The sequence below is a fragment of the Elaeis guineensis genome, chromosome 9 (genome assembly GCF_000442705.2).
Source record: "Elaeis guineensis isolate ETL-2024a chromosome 9, EG11, whole genome shotgun sequence".
NCBI classification, from domain to species: domain Eukaryota; kingdom Viridiplantae; phylum Streptophyta; class Magnoliopsida; order Arecales; family Arecaceae; genus Elaeis; species Elaeis guineensis.
This window is the reverse complement of record NC_026001.2, coordinates 2,191,045-2,208,782: the sequence shown is the minus strand read 5'-3', so window position 1 is coordinate 2,208,782 and position 17,738 is coordinate 2,191,045. Positions and strand designations below refer to the sequence as shown.

Sequence of the window (17,738 nt, the reverse complement as noted above, 5' to 3'; positions counted from 1 at the left end):
GACCCAAGTTATAAATGTTCCTTCAGATCATTACATTAATGAACATGGAATGGATGATATACCACAAGATTTCATGTACACATTGGGATAACCGGAAAAGTTCCTTATACCATGTATGATAATCATTTTCTACAATAAATTTCAAGTACCATGTCCAACAGGGTTATAATAAATTGATATATTACACATGACCAACAATGAGGCGTGTGATACACACTGTTAATATGAAGTCAGTGACAAAGCTCATGACCGGTCATCATATACCTGCCACAATCAGAATAAAGAGGCCAATATCCCATTGGATTCACTTGTTTATAGAAAGCAGGTTCACAAGCCTGCAGTTGAGGTTCCTCTACTATAATATCATATAGTGTGGCCTATGGTGCTGTTAGAGCGAAAAATAAGCAATTCCCACATCTAGACATCCCATAAAAAATGTTACAAAGCAAAAGGACTTGAGTGCTCTTACTTGGACCTTAATCTTGATCAACTACTTACATGCCTAAGCTTCACTCCGCGCCATCTTCTAATGCCTGGCTCAGCAGCGACGTCTGGAGCCTCAGCAAGGAATGAGAATCTTAGAAAACAAACTTCATTCACCTAAAGTGAAAGCATGAACAGAGCTGAGAAAGCTGGAACTGGCTGCCTAATTTAGGTGAATGAGGTGCATTGCTCCGGTCAATCTCGATTCTTCATGCCTGAATCCTCCTGCCAGCTATGCTGCAACTGCAACCATCCATATTTCTGATCTCAAAGAGGCACTGGCAGGTGCAGGCTTGCCCAAGCCCCTTAGCGGGGTCGGGCCAGGCCAGAATTCGCTTCAGCCTGCTGCTGAGGAGTCTGCATATAGCCAGTGTCAGGAAGCAATACACCAGCATAATGATGAAACATACAAACAATGTCTGTTATAAAACAAAGAAGGGGGTAAATCCATATGCAAGTGAGTGCAGGAAAATCATCTCTCCTGCATGAAATGATGATGCATTAGTTCAACCTTATATAACTAATTACAGAAATAGCATTGACAAACAGCAAGGCTAAGTATATCAGTTGCTAAGCTATTTCCTTGATGTAGTTAGACCACGAGAAACTGGAAAAACAAGGTCAGGGAATACCAGATAAATAAAAATCTAAGGATTAAAGTTATTTGACTTGTTTCTTTATATTATCAGGCTGCTGTGCCGATGGCAACAGTGGAAAGAGTAAACAGAAGGGGAAGAAACTGATGCTCATCCGACATACCAAAACTGGTGCTCCCTTCACACTATAACAGTTCTGCCCTACATGTTTTTCAAGTATAAAGCAAAGAAAGGGGAAAAATGATAAATTCATAACCTTATATTAACAATCCATATTCAAATTTCTGCTATAATGGCATGTTCACATACCTGTGCAAAAGGTTGAACATGTTCATGGGAAGGGGCAAATGACATTCCAGTACAGGGGGGGACAGAGTATTGGGAAGGATGCGTGTAAACTGATGATGTTGAGGGTGCTCCAACATGATTAGCATTAAATGATCCCATCATACCCTCATGATGGCCATAGCTAATTGCAGAAGGTCCTGATGTCACTGACCAAGGTGCCTGCAGATGTTGAGGAATGTGTCTAGGTTGGTGTTCAATAGGAATTTGAGGCCCATGACTTGATCCAAGTTGAGGAAATTCAGTATTATAGTTAACAGCAGGGGAAAACATTGGCTGCATGGCATAAGGTCCTCCATTAAATCCAAATCCAGGGTCAAACCTTTGCATGTACCTGGAACCAGAGTAACATAAAACGCCTCAATTCAATGTGCCAAAAACTAATCTAATCCATCTCTTAGGGATATTAAATAAATTCTTATTCTTGCTCTTGTAAAAAGGGGGAGAAGATGCCAACTTGCGATAGAAGATATGCACTTAGACAAGACCATAAGAATGAATGCCAAAATGGTATTTATCAAAACCAATTTCACAAAGATGCAATGGTACAAAAGGTGGCCAATTCATCCACCAAAATAGATTTCTGTATATTCAACTTATTCAAGCCAACTCATGCATGCAAGTACATAAAATCAAAAGAATTTCTTTTGATGATCAGCAGTCAATATGGTTTAACCTAGTTTACAACTTCCCAGGCAACAGTAATTTCTTATAGGTCAGAGAAATGCAGAAAATATACCAAAACAATTATATCCACGATGAACTGGCAGAATTAATGTGATCTAATAAGAAAAACCAAAAAAAAAAAAGAAGAGAAGGGGGAGAGCGGGTGAGGGGTTGAGGAGGGGGGTGGAAGCAATAGGATCTAATAATACTGGGATTGCTGATGCTAAAAATATAATGTTGAGAGTAATAACACTCAGTGGTATAAGAGGCAGCATTCTTGATGTATGGACTTAGTTGAAGGGGACGAAATGAATCTCTAACCAATATGGGACTGCACCGTGCATCATACCTATCATAAGTCCGATCATAGTCAGGATCCTTGCGATCCACCTCGCGATCACGGAAAATGGCCACTCTATTGCTAGTTCTGTATCTACTGACAGCGGCTCTTTATCTGCCCTATTTCTGTTTGATCTATTGCTACCTATAGACAAGTCACTGAAAGCCCTTCCAGCATTAGTTTCAGATTGTTCAACTGTAGGTTTTCCATCTGATCTTACTGATTCTGAGGAGCGTTGTTGGAAGCTATCTTGCAAGTTTGCTTCACCTTCTGTTTTTGCCATTCCAACACCACCACCATTATTGTTAAATATTCGAGCTCGTGCCTTGTTATACTCCTCTTTTCTTTGTTCAACACTTTTTGTAAGGTTTGTCTTAGAAGAACAGGTATTTCCACTGGTAATAACTGAGGAATCTTTTTGTGGCCTCCGCTTGATTGCAACCTTAATGACATTATTGGCATCTTCCTGTGGCAAATTGACAGGAATATCTGCAAGCCTAACTGGAGGAAATCGACAATCAGAAGTTTTGCGAAGCACAATTCGAGAACCAGATCCATCAGGCATAATGGTGTCTGACATGGCAATTGATTGCAGGTAATAATGTTGGGCCAGACGGTGTGCTGCCAATCGTAGATATGAAGTTGGAAGGTCCTTAAACTCCAGCTCCTGTTGAGTAGGATCGCGGATGAACTTCTCTACATCTTGTTCCATCCGCAAAACTAACAAGGAGATAGAACCACATCAACAAAGGAAAATAACATATATAAGTTGTCTCAAACTCAGTAGATTCAGAAAGTCTGCTACCTGTTTATAGAATTCTATTCACATGTCAATTGCACTGTAACATTTTAGTCAATTGAACCAGACGAGATAATGCTGCATGAACAATGCACATTAACATAAGATACAAGCCTTAATCAAATCAATCCCAGTCAGCTGTATGGGTGCTTCATCAATGCCTCCTATACAAAGTCGTCCCCATATGCAGAAAGTGTATTTAAATACTTTATCACATTTTATCTATGTTTTTTTTTTTTTTCATCTACTTCTTCCAATAATGAGTACCAGCAGTCATCCCTAGCATGCATTGTCTTTTGTAAATCATTGGCAAACCAATTCAAATGATTCTCCATCATCATGGAGGACTTTGACAGACAACTATCATACCATGTGAGAATGACCCTACCTAGTAGGCTTCATAAGTCAGAGTTAACCCTGCCATATATACTAAATAATGGCATGTTTGGTTGGAGGGAATTAGGCTTTGGAATGGGAATGGGAATGGGTGACTCCCATTCCAATAGTTTGGTTGGGAAGAGTCCCATTCCTATTCCGATTTCACAGAGAACGGGAATGCCTCGATCCCCCAAATCCAAATCTCTCGACTCTCCTAGTATCTCCTAGTATTCCAATCTCGTTCTGATTCTAATTCCCATCACAAATCAAATACATCGAGGAATATGACCATTCTGATTCCCATTCCAAGTCCAATTCTGATCCGAACCAAATGCACGTGAAATGCAGGAGAAATCAAACCAACAAACCTATTCTATGACAATTTATTGTGATAGTAGCAACAAACAAAGAGTGGTTGGAATACTTGGGACTCACCAAGTAGAACAATGAAATTTTAGTATATTTCAATTATTAAAGGACTAAAATATAATTTCAAGAGTAAAATTCAAGATAGAGGTTCAAGGAATTAAAGAAAGAGAGAAAGAAGAGACACATGCAGTAGAAAATAATAAAACAATATATTGATGCCAAATGAATCAGTTAAAGTTATTACTAGGAAAAAGTGAGATCAATCATAAAAGCTTGATAATTTCATTTTTACTGATTCTAGTGCTATTAATTCTTTGAAAATCTTTGCTAGGCCCTGCTATACTTGATGAATGACACCACAACATAAAAGACATAACTACCTAAACAAACTGGTTTGATCTCCTGATCATTGAGAATAATTATTCATAAACAATGGATTTCTAACAACCCTAAATCTCATAAAGCATCTTGACATCAACTTTCCGTGCATTACTTTGGCAAAATCAGCGAAACCTCTTATACATTGGAATTTGACTGTATTTGGATTCAATACTCAACACAAAAATAAATTCTTGTTTTCCTGGCCTCCATGTCTCCCATAAGCTGATCATCATGCTGTGCATAGGAAGGAGTGAGGGGGCAGTATGTCAGAACCATGCAAATATATCACTTCAATATCGATCCATAAGATCTTGATGCTCCCTCTATAATGTCAATATCTCCATTTTGTTTCCAAATCTTATCATCTCAGTTTCTAATAGATCCACCAATCTAACAGGCTTTTTTGCAATCAACTTAGTGGCATGAGAGCTTCCTCACTGGCTTAGCTGTATGATATTAGTGGATACCAGCCCCACAAAATCAAATCCAATAAGACTAAAAGTTCATAATCTTGTCACTGCTCCTTCAGGTATACTAGTTTTATTTAACACCAATCAAATCACCTTTCGTTTAACCAGTGCTTTCACTCATTTGGAAAGAAGCATGGAGAATTACCAAAAATTCAGGTAGGTTAATGAATGAGACAGAAAATAGCATCTACAGATGACTTTTTTGACATAGAGTTCCATAGCATTACTTCATCTATATAATCTGTCTTATTATCTTCTCCAACTCTTCCGAAGAGCAATTCATAAATTTCAGAATAACAATAGGACAAAGCAGCAGGTGAATAATCCCAATGATAAAACCACATTAGGCCCTCTACAATCTACAGTAGGAATGCAAGGGCACATGCCTCATGGTGGGATATCTTAAGATGCATCATAGCACTGAACCTAATTAAATTGGTAGAAAACAAACAGGTCAACGTATCTCCGCTTGGCTTTTGCTCTTCACTATGTACTTCCAAATAATGTGTGATGCACACATCAAATGGTTGTTACTGTTAACCTGCCGCTCAGAAACTCGATTGGTCACTGAAAAGAAAGCTTTTAGAATCAGTTACCGACATATTATTAGGTTAAATTTTCCCCAAAGCACAAAGTTCCAGTTTTTATGAAATCAATGTCCGACATTGCGTCCAGTCCGAGGTATTAAAAAATAATAATAATAATAGAGTAGAATTGCGTTATTGCGTGTGCATCAAAGATGAACACTAACCCTGACTGCAATTCACATGCATACAGGAACATAAAAAAATCAGCAGACCACCGATAAACTCAGAGAATTCCCACCAATCAGACAAGAATCAACCAAAGGTACTATCAACAAACCAGGAGACTTACTCGAAAGCCGTTCCCGCGGTTTCTCCAAAGCCTCTCTGAGAAACTGATCAACTTGGCTCAATACCTCTTCCGACGGCCCCCTTCGGCGCTCGGCTAAACCAGAAGAAAAGGAGGACGAGGCAACGGAATCTGGCGGCGGAGGCGCCTCCTCGGCGAAATCCACCGCCATCGACGGCGGCGGAGTCGAAGAATCGGAGCTCTTCTTAGAGGAGAGCATCAGCCGGAACATGCTGTCGTCCAAATCCGCCAGCTCCCACTCTCCGGGTTCCTCCGCAGAGCCCTCCATGGCGGTGGAGAAGGAAGGGATCTCGAAGGGGCGAGATCCTCTAGGGTTTGTGGAGAGACAGAAACCCTGGCCCTAATCGCCGGAAGATTGACAGAGATCGGGGGAAAGAATTCGCGGTGAGGAAGGAATCGAGGGCCGAGAGGGAAAGGAACGAATATTGCCTGACTTATCCCACTCGCTAAAATATCCCGTTATTATTTAAGATTTCCTAATCCGGTTATAACTGGAACACCGTAGGGGTATTTCGGGAAAAATGTCAATGTATGATCCACTTGATCAGGTGTATTTTCGAGAAATTAGGTTATTAATACGCACCAATCATATTCGGCCACAACGCCAAACTTGAGTCCAAGACACAAGTTTCATCATCACATGCACAGGTACTTATGAATTTCTAGGTTCAATTTTAATGTATAGATTATAAATTATCTATAGTCTATTTAAAACGTATCGAGAAAAAAATAAGTCAAAATTTTAATATCATATTAATTATTTACAAGATCTCAAGATCAATTTTTATGCCAGAGGAAATGCAAATAATTATGATTTAATATGATATATATATTTTTTATTTTTAACTTATTCATTCTTTCATTTCTTCATCTAAGCAAAAGGTGAACAAATAAAAAATATTTTTATAAAAAAATATATTTCCATTTCTGTATTGGTAAGGTGCAAACATGTTTTGCTTCGATTAAGTCTCAAGCACAGTGATTTAAGACCAAGGAGTTCGAGTTAATAACAATGAGCAATACCGAATATTGATTATGTTCGATTACTGAGTAGAAATGATGGTTAGTAAAATTACTCCAAATACATGTGTCATGCCCGAATCCAACATCCGAATCAGATACGTAATGGCCGCACACTTTTAGAGCAAGTCCTAAAAAATATGCAAGACCAAAAATAATTCATTAAACCTCAACATCTATAATATCTAATTCAATAATAATTATAAAATTATATAATTACAATTAAAATTCTTTCTATTTTCTAATCGAATATCATGACACTATCTATGCATCTGCTTACTGCAAATCCATGCCACAGCAACTATGAGCATCCTGTAACTCTGAGAAGAAAAAGAAAATGAAGGGTGTGAGCTTCACAGCCCAGTAAGAATTTTATATCATACTGATATAATAATATAATTTGAAAATAAAGATAAGTAATAAAATATAAAATCTCATGTTCAATATCCAGAATAATATAAACATCTATAAATTATCTATCTTGTTAAAAAAAATACATCATCATATGTTAACAGGTGAAAGCTTTTGTTCAACAATTGTTTCATATCTTATCTTTCATTTCTCTTTTCATAATCACATGATTTTTAACATTTTCTTTATGACTTTGGACTAACTAAGTCTATACCTTAGTCATCATCCGAATCAATTTTCACTTAAAAGCCTTTCAAGGCTGTCTCAGGATGAGCTCCTGGCCGGCTGTCTCACGTACAAAAATTCGTGAGAGGCTGTCCCAGGCATGAGCTCTTGACGGGCTATCCCAAGCATGAGCTCCTGACGGACTGATCCACCTATAAGCCAGTGGAGGCTGTCTCAGGCATAAGCTCCTAGTGGCTGTCCCACGCAAAGCTCCTGACGGACTGTTCCACATGACAAGGCTAGTCCATACTATATCTTTTTTTTATTTAATCATTATGTGTTGATTTCATCAAATCAATTCGACTTACATTATGATCAATTTAGATATGTCATATCCATATAATCATGCCATCAATCTCTGATACATATATATTGACATAACATACTCATGCTCAAAATCAAATAACAATATCTCAAATATAATAAATTCATCGATCTCAAAACCGACGATGCAAAATCAATGATGCAAAACCAACAGTAAAATAACATATATATAATGGTGATCATGTACAGAAATTCTTATTTTTACTGGTGATTGATCTAAGCATAGAAATCAATATTCTTCTTCGATTTATGAATTTTAAAAATAAGATATTTCACTCGACATCTTATGCAAACAATCGTATCTCTTTATGATCTTGATCAAATATAAAAATTATATATGAAAAAATTATCGATAATCGATTCTAATAACACAAATCCAGGATTTCTCTTAGGATTACCCAAAATTGGATTTGTCTGAGTATCTGGACCCTCCATTAGTTCACAAGACTTTTAGAGAGAGAAAATTCATGAAGAGAGAAAATTTTAGAGAGAGAAAGTAGAGAAAAATAGAGAGAAAAAATCTTTATATCCTTCAAACGAGGCAATCATGATCGAGATTATCAGGGATCATATCAAGGTGACTCAATATGGATTAACTATGATCGATGTTATAAATTTAAAATAAAGATCAAGTTGGGATCCAATCTACTGCATGAATTTTGGAGCAATCTCAGGTCATCATATTTTTATCTCAAATTTATCCTACGGTCTGTGATGCAATCAGAAAGGGAGAGAAAATCCCTAGAGAGACAAAATCCATAAAGAGAGAAAAAGGTCTAGAGAGAGAAGATGGAGAGAGAAGGTAGAGAGAGGAGAGAGAAAAGAGAGAGAAAGGAGAGAGAGGAGAGAGAAAATTCTCTCTTTCTTTTTTTTCTATTTTTTTTCTCTTTCTCTTTTTCTTTTTCTCTTTTTCTTTTTCTTTTTTCTTTTTTCTTTTCTTCTTCTTTCTTCTTTTCTTTTCCTTCTTTCTACGGCCTCCCTTCGGGCGAAATAGGGGACGGGCTGAGGGTTTCGACTTGGCTCCGGTGAGGGTGGTGGATCGATCGGAGATTCGGCTACGACGGCCGACCACATAAGCTGGCCGACGACGAGATTCGACCGACAAGCTTTCCTTCCTTTTTTTTTTAATTTCTCGAAAAACAGGGGATCCACCCTTTTTTCATGATTTTCGACGACCGACAGCCAAGCACTCAAGGAAAGAGAGAGATAAAGGGATGAGAGTCCTATCTTAGGGGTGAGACATCGCAACCGACGGCACCGACAGTCGAAAAGAAAGAAAGGTGGCCCTACCGAATAGAGCAAAATAGGGCCTTATGATTTTGTGGATTTTTTGATGAACCCAATGGCCGACGAGGGTGGACGAAGCCATGGAGAGAAAAGAAAGAGAGAAAGGAAGAAAGATTGAACCCTTATCTGAACTCTGATGGTCTCTTCGACCTTCGATTTTCGACGAACACAAGAAGAGTGCCGCGGCTTCCAAGGAAAAAAGGAGAGAAATTGAGCTCAATGGTCGTTGATGGAGGCTCGTGAGGGACAGGAGAGTCTTATTTATAGAGGATCCTAAAATTTTAAAGATCTTAGAACTCTTTTCCATTCGAGATTTATCAGAGAAGAAGACTTCTATCGGGAGTCTTCTTCCTGTTCTCTCTCTCTCTCTCTTTTTATGGGATTTGGGCTTCTAGATTTTGGGCCTGATCTAAGGCCCAAATGGGTCGGATGTCATATTCTCCCCTCCTTTAAATAATTTCATCTTTGAAATTAAGTTATAGTGTTTGAGATATATTCTAAAAATATATATATATACATGTATCATGTCATTTTCATGCTTCCAATAATATCTTACATATTATTTATTTTTCATGATCTTGTTATAAAAAAAAAAATTGAAATCTCAAACTCATCCCTTCTTATTGATTTCTCAATTTTTTCGAAGAACCGTAACATTTTGGACTAATAACAGAACTATCAAGCTATTAATAATATACTTGAGATGTCTAGAATTTTTCTTGGCATTATCTACAATGAAGCAACCTACTGACAAAAATTATCTGACTATAATCAGATTAGATCAAGATCTGTAGCATCCTTTCATTATCAATAAAATCCTTCCTTATTTATAACTAATGTATTTCATAATATCTTTTGAATCAAAGGATTAATATTTCTAATCGATTTAAACCACCATGCTTTTGCTGCGCACTCTGATCTTAATTTACCAAATTATGTAAGTCTATCAAAGATAAAAATATTCTTGTATATTAGATCAATCCAAGGTAGATCCAACTTCTAAATTTTTATGTAGATCTTAGAGCAAAACTTTAAATTTCTTTGTCTTTATTGCTCCTTGGGCACAGCACATTAAAATTAAATCTTGATCCACTTCCTATATTTGAAATCATTGCATAAGTTTCATCACTCTTCAAGAATCCAACATATCTAGAATCAATTAGAGTTAACCTTAGATTTATTTTACAATCATATAGATAATTCTTAAATTAATCTTCTTTTTGAAAAGAATTAATTCCAACTTGACAAACTAGAAGAACTCAAGCCAACATCTTTATAAGTAGAATCAACTTGATTATTTTTTGTAGAGCTCTCTTTGTCACAACTCTTAATATTAATCGATAAATCCATATAAAATCTTATCCTTTGTATAAGTCATTTAAAATTTAACACTAGCAAGATATCTTAGTTTAATTCAAAAATCTAAATTTTGACTTAAATAATTAATACACTTCACCATCTTCAACAATCACAAGAAAATTAAAGAATCCAATCCAAAGATGATAATACGAATTATTAAAGATTTCATCGTAACATATATATCATACTCTAATAAAACAATTTTTTATTTTATTTAACAATAATATCAAAATACCTTTGATCCACTTAAAAGTAAACTTTTGACTTAAATTCAATGCAACATGATATTTTGAATAATCAAAAAATTTATCAAGATGTATATCTCATATTCTTAAAATAAATTTCAAATATATTCTTCATCAAAAATTGAGTTTCATATATGATCTATTTATAGGTTCAATGCTCAAAAATATTTCTCTTCCACATGATGTAATTTCATCTTAGATCATACCCTAATTAATATTTTTTTGATAAGTCCAAAATTTATAATGTTCAGACAATTATCATCGAAATTAAAAAAATATTATGATCTTCAATCATATAAGTTTAACATTTCAAAATCATCTAATATACTCAACATAACTTATCAATACCTTGCACTTCATTCCAGGGTCAACTCTTCTCATACTTAGGTCAACCTTACTAATTGAAATCCAATATATACTCGTCAATTTTATTATAAACATCATATACCACTTATGCATAATTTTCATCATAATATCTATTGATTCAAAATTCAAATATTGATTTCTTTCTTTTATGTCTATCATGTTCTTTATGATCATAATCTAAGTTCAAATATCACTAAAGTCACAATTCTAAATAATTATAACTTTAAGATCAATACCACTTAAATCATATTCTCTAGTAATTATAACCTAAACTCTAGTATCATTCTATCACATCCTTAATGATCATAATCTTAAACTCTGATATTATCTATCATACTCTATTGATTATAATCCTAGAAATGTCACAGTTCTTAGTGATTTTAAAGTTTTAATACTACTTCATTCATATTCTCTGATATCACTCTGTCACATCCTATTGATTATATATAAAACTTTGATATCACTTCATAATCTCTAATGATCTTAATCTAAGCTCTAATATTACTCTATCATATCCTAATCACTTATATCATAGTCCGCAAATGATCATAACCTAAGCTTTGATACTATTCTGTCATATCCTATCACTTATATCATAATCTCCAATAATCATAATCTAAGCTCTGATACCATTCTGTCATGCCCCGAACCCAACATCCGGATCAGATACGTGATGGCCGCACACTTCTTAGAGCAAGTCCTAAAGAATATGCAATGCCAAAAATAATTCATTATAACCTCAACTCTATAATATCTAATTTTAATAATAATTAGTAAAACTTATATAATTATATTTGAAATTCTTTCTATCCTCTGATCGAATATCATGACACTATCTATGCATCTGCTCACCTGCAAATCCATACCACAGCCAATCATGAGCATCCTGTAACTTTGAGAAGAAAAAGAAAAATGAAGGAGTGTGAGCTTCACAATCCAGTAAGAATTTTCATATCATACTGATATAATAATATAATCTAAAAATAAAGATAAGTAATAAAATATAAAATCTCATGTTCAATATCTGAAATAATACAAACATCTATAAATTATCTGTCTTGTTAAAAGAAATGCATCATTATATGTTAACAGGTGAAACACTTTTGTTCAACAATTATTTCATGTCTTATTTTTCATTTTTTTTTCATAATCACATGATTTTTAACCTTTTCTTTCTGACTTGGACTAACCAAGTCTATACCTTAGTCATCATCCGAATCAATTTCTACTGAAAAGCCTTTCAAGGCTGTCCCAGGATGAGCTCCTGGCCGACTGTCCTACGAACGAAAATTCATGAGAGGCTGTCCCAGACATAAGCTCCTGACGGACTGTCCCATACATGAGCTTCTGGCCGGCTGATCCACCTTTAAGCCAGTGGGAGCTGTCTTAGGCATAAGCTTATGGCGGGCTGTCCCAGGCATAAGCTCTTGGTGGGCTGTTCCACATGACAAGGCTAGTCCATACCATATTTCTCTTTTTCATTTAATCATTATGTGTTGATTTCATCAAATCAATTCCGACTTACATTATGATCAATTTAGATATGTCATATCCATATACTCCTGCCATCAATCTCTGATACATATATTTTGACATAAGATACTCATGCTCAAAATCAAATGACAGTATCTCAGATATAATAAATTCATCGATCTCAAATCCGATGATGCAAAATCAATGATGCAAGACTAACAGTAAAATAGCATATATATAATGGTGATCATATACAGAGATTCTTACTTTTACTGGTAACTGATCCAAGCATAGAAATCAATGTTCTTCTTCGATTTATGAGTTTTGAAAACAAGATATTTCACTCGACATCTTATGCAAATAATCGTATCTCTTCATGATCCTGATCAAATATAAAAATTATATATGAAAAATTATCGATAATCGATCCTAATAACACAAATCCAGGACTTCTCCTAGGATTATCCAAAATCGAGATTTGTCTGATTATTTGGATCCTCCATTGGTCCACAAGACTTTTAGAGAGAAAAAATCCATGAAGAGAGAGAAAATTTTAGAGAGAAAAAGTTTTAGAGAAAGAAAGTAGAGAGAAAATCTTTATATCCTTCAAACGAGACAATCATGATCGAGATTATCAAGGATCATATCAAGATGACTCAATATGGATTAACTATGATCGATGTTATAAATTTCAAATAATGATCAAGCTGGGATCCAATCTACTACATGAATTTCGGAGCAATCTTAGGTCATCATATTTTTATCTCAAGTTTATCCTAGGGTCTGTGATGCAATCAGAGAGGAAGAGAAAGATCCTAGAGAGACAAAATCCATAAAGAGAGAAAAAATTCTAGAGAGAAAAAATAGAGAAAGAATCTAGAGAGAGAAGATGGAGAGAAAAGATAGAGAGAGGAGAGAGGAAAGAGAGAGAGAGGAGAGAAAATTTTTTTTTCTTTTTTTTTCTATTTTTTTATTTTTCTATTTTTCTTTTTCTCTTTCTCTTTTTCTTTTTCTTTTTTTCTTTTCTTCTTCTTTCTTCTTCTTTTCTTTTCCTTCTTTCCGCAACCTCCCTTGGGCCGAAACAGGGGACGGGTTGAGGGGTTTCGACTTGGCTCCGACAAGGGCAGTGGCTTGGTCGGAGGTTCGGCTGTGACAGCCGACCACATAAACTAGCCGGCAACGAGGTTCGACCGGCAAGCTTTTCTTCTTTTTCTTTAATTTCTCGAAAAACAAAGGATCCGTCCCCTTTCTTCATGATTTTCGGCCATTGGCCAATCGCCGGCAGCCAAGCACTCAAGAGAAGAGAGAGATAAAGGGACGAAGGTCCTATCTTAGGGGTGAGATATCGTAACCGACGGTGCTGGTAGCCGAAAAAGAAAGGAAGATGGCCCGATCGAACAGAGCAAAATAGGGCCTTATGGTTTTGTGGATTTTTCGATGAACTCGACGGCCGACGAGGGTGGACGAAGCTATGGGAAGAAAGAAAAGAGGGAGAGAAAGAAAGATTGAACCTTTATCTGAACTCTGATGGCCTCTTCGACCTCCGATTTTCGACGAACACAAGAAGAGAGTGCCGCGGCTTCCAAAGAAAAAAGGAGAGGAATTGAGCTCAACGGGCCGGTGGAGACTCGTGAGGGAGGGGAGTATTATTTATAGAGGGCTCTAGAGTTTTAAGGATCCTAAAACCCTTTTCCATCCAAAATTTATCGGAGAAGAAGACTCCCATCGGGAGTCTTCTTTCAGTTCTCTCTCTCTCTCTTTTTTTTATATGGAATTTGGTCTTCTAGATTTTGGGCCTGGTCCAAGGTCCAAATGGGCTGGGTGTCACAACACATATTGCCCATTTTGATGAATCTTGTGATCTATTATTTTGATTGACGATATCAGTGCATGAAGACACATATTGACTATCTTCATGAATTATATGATCTATCCATAATTTTGTTCTTGACTCTTGATCATATTTTATCTATCATTAAATTTATATTTATAGTCACACATATAAGTATCATTCTTCACACATATTTATGAATCTTTTTATATAATTTTGACTATTTTATATGCATGACTATTTATCTTATGTTATATATTATTTGTATCTACTTTATATTTATATAATTTATTTTATACATAAATTATGGATTGAAAATATATTTATTGCGAAAGATTCCTGACTCGAACCTGAGGCATTAGAGTGAATTGGAGTTCGGTGAGGATGACGGCAACTGAAAAACAAGTTCCTGATTGGAGAAAATTTCGGCAGAGATCCTCTGATACTCTAGTCTGAAATTTGCAACAAATAGGAAGGAGCGTGCGAAAGAGTTGCATATCTCTAAAGATCTCCTGGTTATCTCTGTTTATAGAGGAAGGAGTCATGAGAGGGAAAGGTAGCGGGAGACCACTTTGCCTTTGGGGGTATACCCTTGGAATCTTTGTTTTGATTTCCATAGATTCGGTTGGTGGCGACACCTTATATGGCACATGGTCGGCTGTTTCCATTGATGACTCTAATCGATGTTTTTGGGATTTGATGGTTGATGTGACTCTATCTTGCACATGGTTGACTATTTTTTTTAATGACTATGGCTTGAGCATCCATAGCATAATGGTTGACATGACCTTTCTTGTGCGTGGGCAATTGCTTTCCTTAATGACTTGATTTAACAGGATCATATGGAGGCTTCCTGCAGACATCGTGTCTAGCCGTTTTTCTTAATGCCTCGATTTGATAGGATTGTGCGGGGGCTGTTTGCAGACGTCGTTAGGCATACGATCGAGGCAAAGAGTGGGGGGAGTGCACTTCAATGGCCAGCTATATACTGTTGAGCAACGAGGCTGCGATAGATGCCCAAGTTGGGACCGTTGTCAGGGATTATTTTGGCAGTTAATAAATGGATCCGCAGTCGGGCACTGTTGGAGAGGGGGTCAAGCATCGACATCAGGGCTGGCGATCGAGATTAGGAGTTGGTAGCTCGAATACGGACCGATGGTCCATAGGCAAAGATGCTGGTGAAGAGCCGAAAACCCACGTGCAGGTCGGCGACAGACGTGGGGGTCGACGGTGGATGTGCGGCTCAATGGCCGAGGCAGGGGGTCGGCTATGCCTGAAATTTACTTGTATCTTCGGATCGGATACTAAAGTTATATCCATAATAGTATTTATACTTCAATCAAAAAAAAAAAAATGTAACTGTACTCTATATAAAATGTACTACTAATTCTATCCGATGACGATCTCAATTCTTGAATCTAGAGTAAGAAATCTTGCCTATTGAACGGCCATAAAAAAGTCCCATTTGGATCAATAAATGATTCCTACTTCATAAGCCATGAGTTGCATTAATGTCCAGCATTATAATTTCCTTATCCAATTCAGCTTTTTATATCACATCTCAAAAATTCCCAATTTTACTAAATTAGTCTTTTTTGTCCTTATTTAAAAAATCATTACGGCTCTTAGTTTATAAACTATCTTTTTTTTAAAAAAAAAAAAATGGTAGATCTCATCTAAGTTGGATTCAACAGGATAGGAAGTATATTTTTCAATTGACTAAAATTTTCTCACCCAAGTAGGACCCTGAGATATTTTATGCGTTTTAGCCTACCAAAATATTATTTCATCCTCGGTTATATTTAGAAAGTTATCTTAAAAATTTACAAAGGTACTTTAGGTAGGATTTATGAGCCTTAAAAAAGAACAAAATTAGCACGTCAAAAGTTTTTAAAGGACGCATTTCTTTATCATTGCAATATTTGAACTCCCTCTCGCTCTCCCTCTCTCCCTCTCTCTCTCTGATAGAGGAAATCCATTAAAAATTGATTGAAAAAAAGAGCCATTGGGATGTCAGAGAGACAGTTACATGAAGGGACCACGTTGCAACTCCGCATTTAAATAACCAAACAGCCATTGCGGTGCTAGAGAGACAACGAACCTCTATATTCTAATTTTGGCAAGAACTGCAGCGAATAAAACATGTAATTGTGGTTGGTTGCAGCTTCAAGCTTGGGCGGGGCACTGGAAAAAGGTTACGTGACCCAGGGATCAATAGCCAGCCTCTAGTTTATCTATTTCCTCGACTTGCTCCGATTGCTTTAAATCCTGAAGCTTATTATGAGGCAGAGCAGGGATGAGAGCTACAGCTTGCTCCAGAACCTACAAGGAACCTTTCAAGGTCAAACTTATAGCATGATTAACTCTGGAGGAGTTGAGTCACATCTGGAATGTCAGAGTCCCTCTCATGATTAAGATCTTCTGCTGGGTTCTACATGGGAGCAGAATGCCAACCAGAGACAACCTGTGTCGCAGAAATATCCAGGTAAAGCCCGAATATGCATTGTGTGGAATCTAGGAAGAAATTTCTGCTCATCTATTTTTGAGCTTCTTTGTTAGGTTCCGAGACGCTAATCATGTAAGCTTGGCAAGCAGTGCTGGTTGATTTGGCTTTGCAGTGTATATCAACAATAAGATAGAACAGCATAGATTCTTTTAGATATGCCTCAACTCCTGTTTGAAGCACGACACAATGCTATTATTTCAGGAAGCATATAAGATAAATGGGTGAAAATGATTGTAGTAATAAAAAAAATCACTTTCATGTAATTTATGTGTCGATCATTCTATGCTTTTTTATAGCATCAGCAACTTAAAGGTAGTTTCGATATTTAAATCTTATAATCAGTTTACATAATTATAATTTTTGGCATAAGTGCTGATTGATTCGTGGTGTTATTGTTTCAGTTATGCATCTTGTAGACCTTGCGCTCATGCATAGCAAAATAGCAGCCAAGAATAAAGAAGATTGATCACAAAATTATACTCTGAACAATTTCGGCAAAGAACAACACAAAAGATACATAACAGAGGACAAACTCAAAACCATCCAAAGCTTTCACTCAAAATAACGAAGTTCCTTAATACTCAATACCAGCACAAATGCTTTTACTCACACAACAAGGATGAGTACTCTGAAAACAAATGCAACACCGCTTCTGCAAGGCTATTGCCTGCTTGATAATAGTCTTTTTGATCACCTGTACATCTATGAGTCACAGATGAGAAGCTAAAATCCTTCCATATTTCATTAACCTTCATCCGCCATGAAACCAGATGTAGAGGGAAATCTCATACTGACATCAAAGAGACAACTGAGTAGAAATGGTGAAACAATACTTATAGTTGCCATCAACTATGAAAATGTCACACAAGTAAGGCAATATCTGTTTTCCTCAATGCAGAGTGGTTTTAGAAGAAAAGAAGAAGGCATCGTATTGTTTTAAGAAGCTGAAGCAGGGGATTGTCTTAATCCT

At 36.4% G+C, this 17,738-nt stretch overlaps 1 protein-coding gene across 1 annotated transcript; it reads right to left on the bottom strand.

Annotated features, from left to right (window-relative positions):
• Positions 1-276: 276 nt before the first annotated feature.
• On the bottom strand, positions 277-6,160 carry LOC105033873 (uncharacterized). The gene is given in 5 exon segments (XM_010908837.4): positions 277-840; positions 1,389-1,758; positions 2,440-2,531; positions 2,534-3,150; positions 5,704-6,160. Coding segments are annotated over 5 exon segments (1,416 nt in total). The 5' UTR covers positions 5,990-6,160; the 3' UTR covers positions 277-789.
• Positions 6,161-17,738: the final 11,578 nt, after the last annotated feature.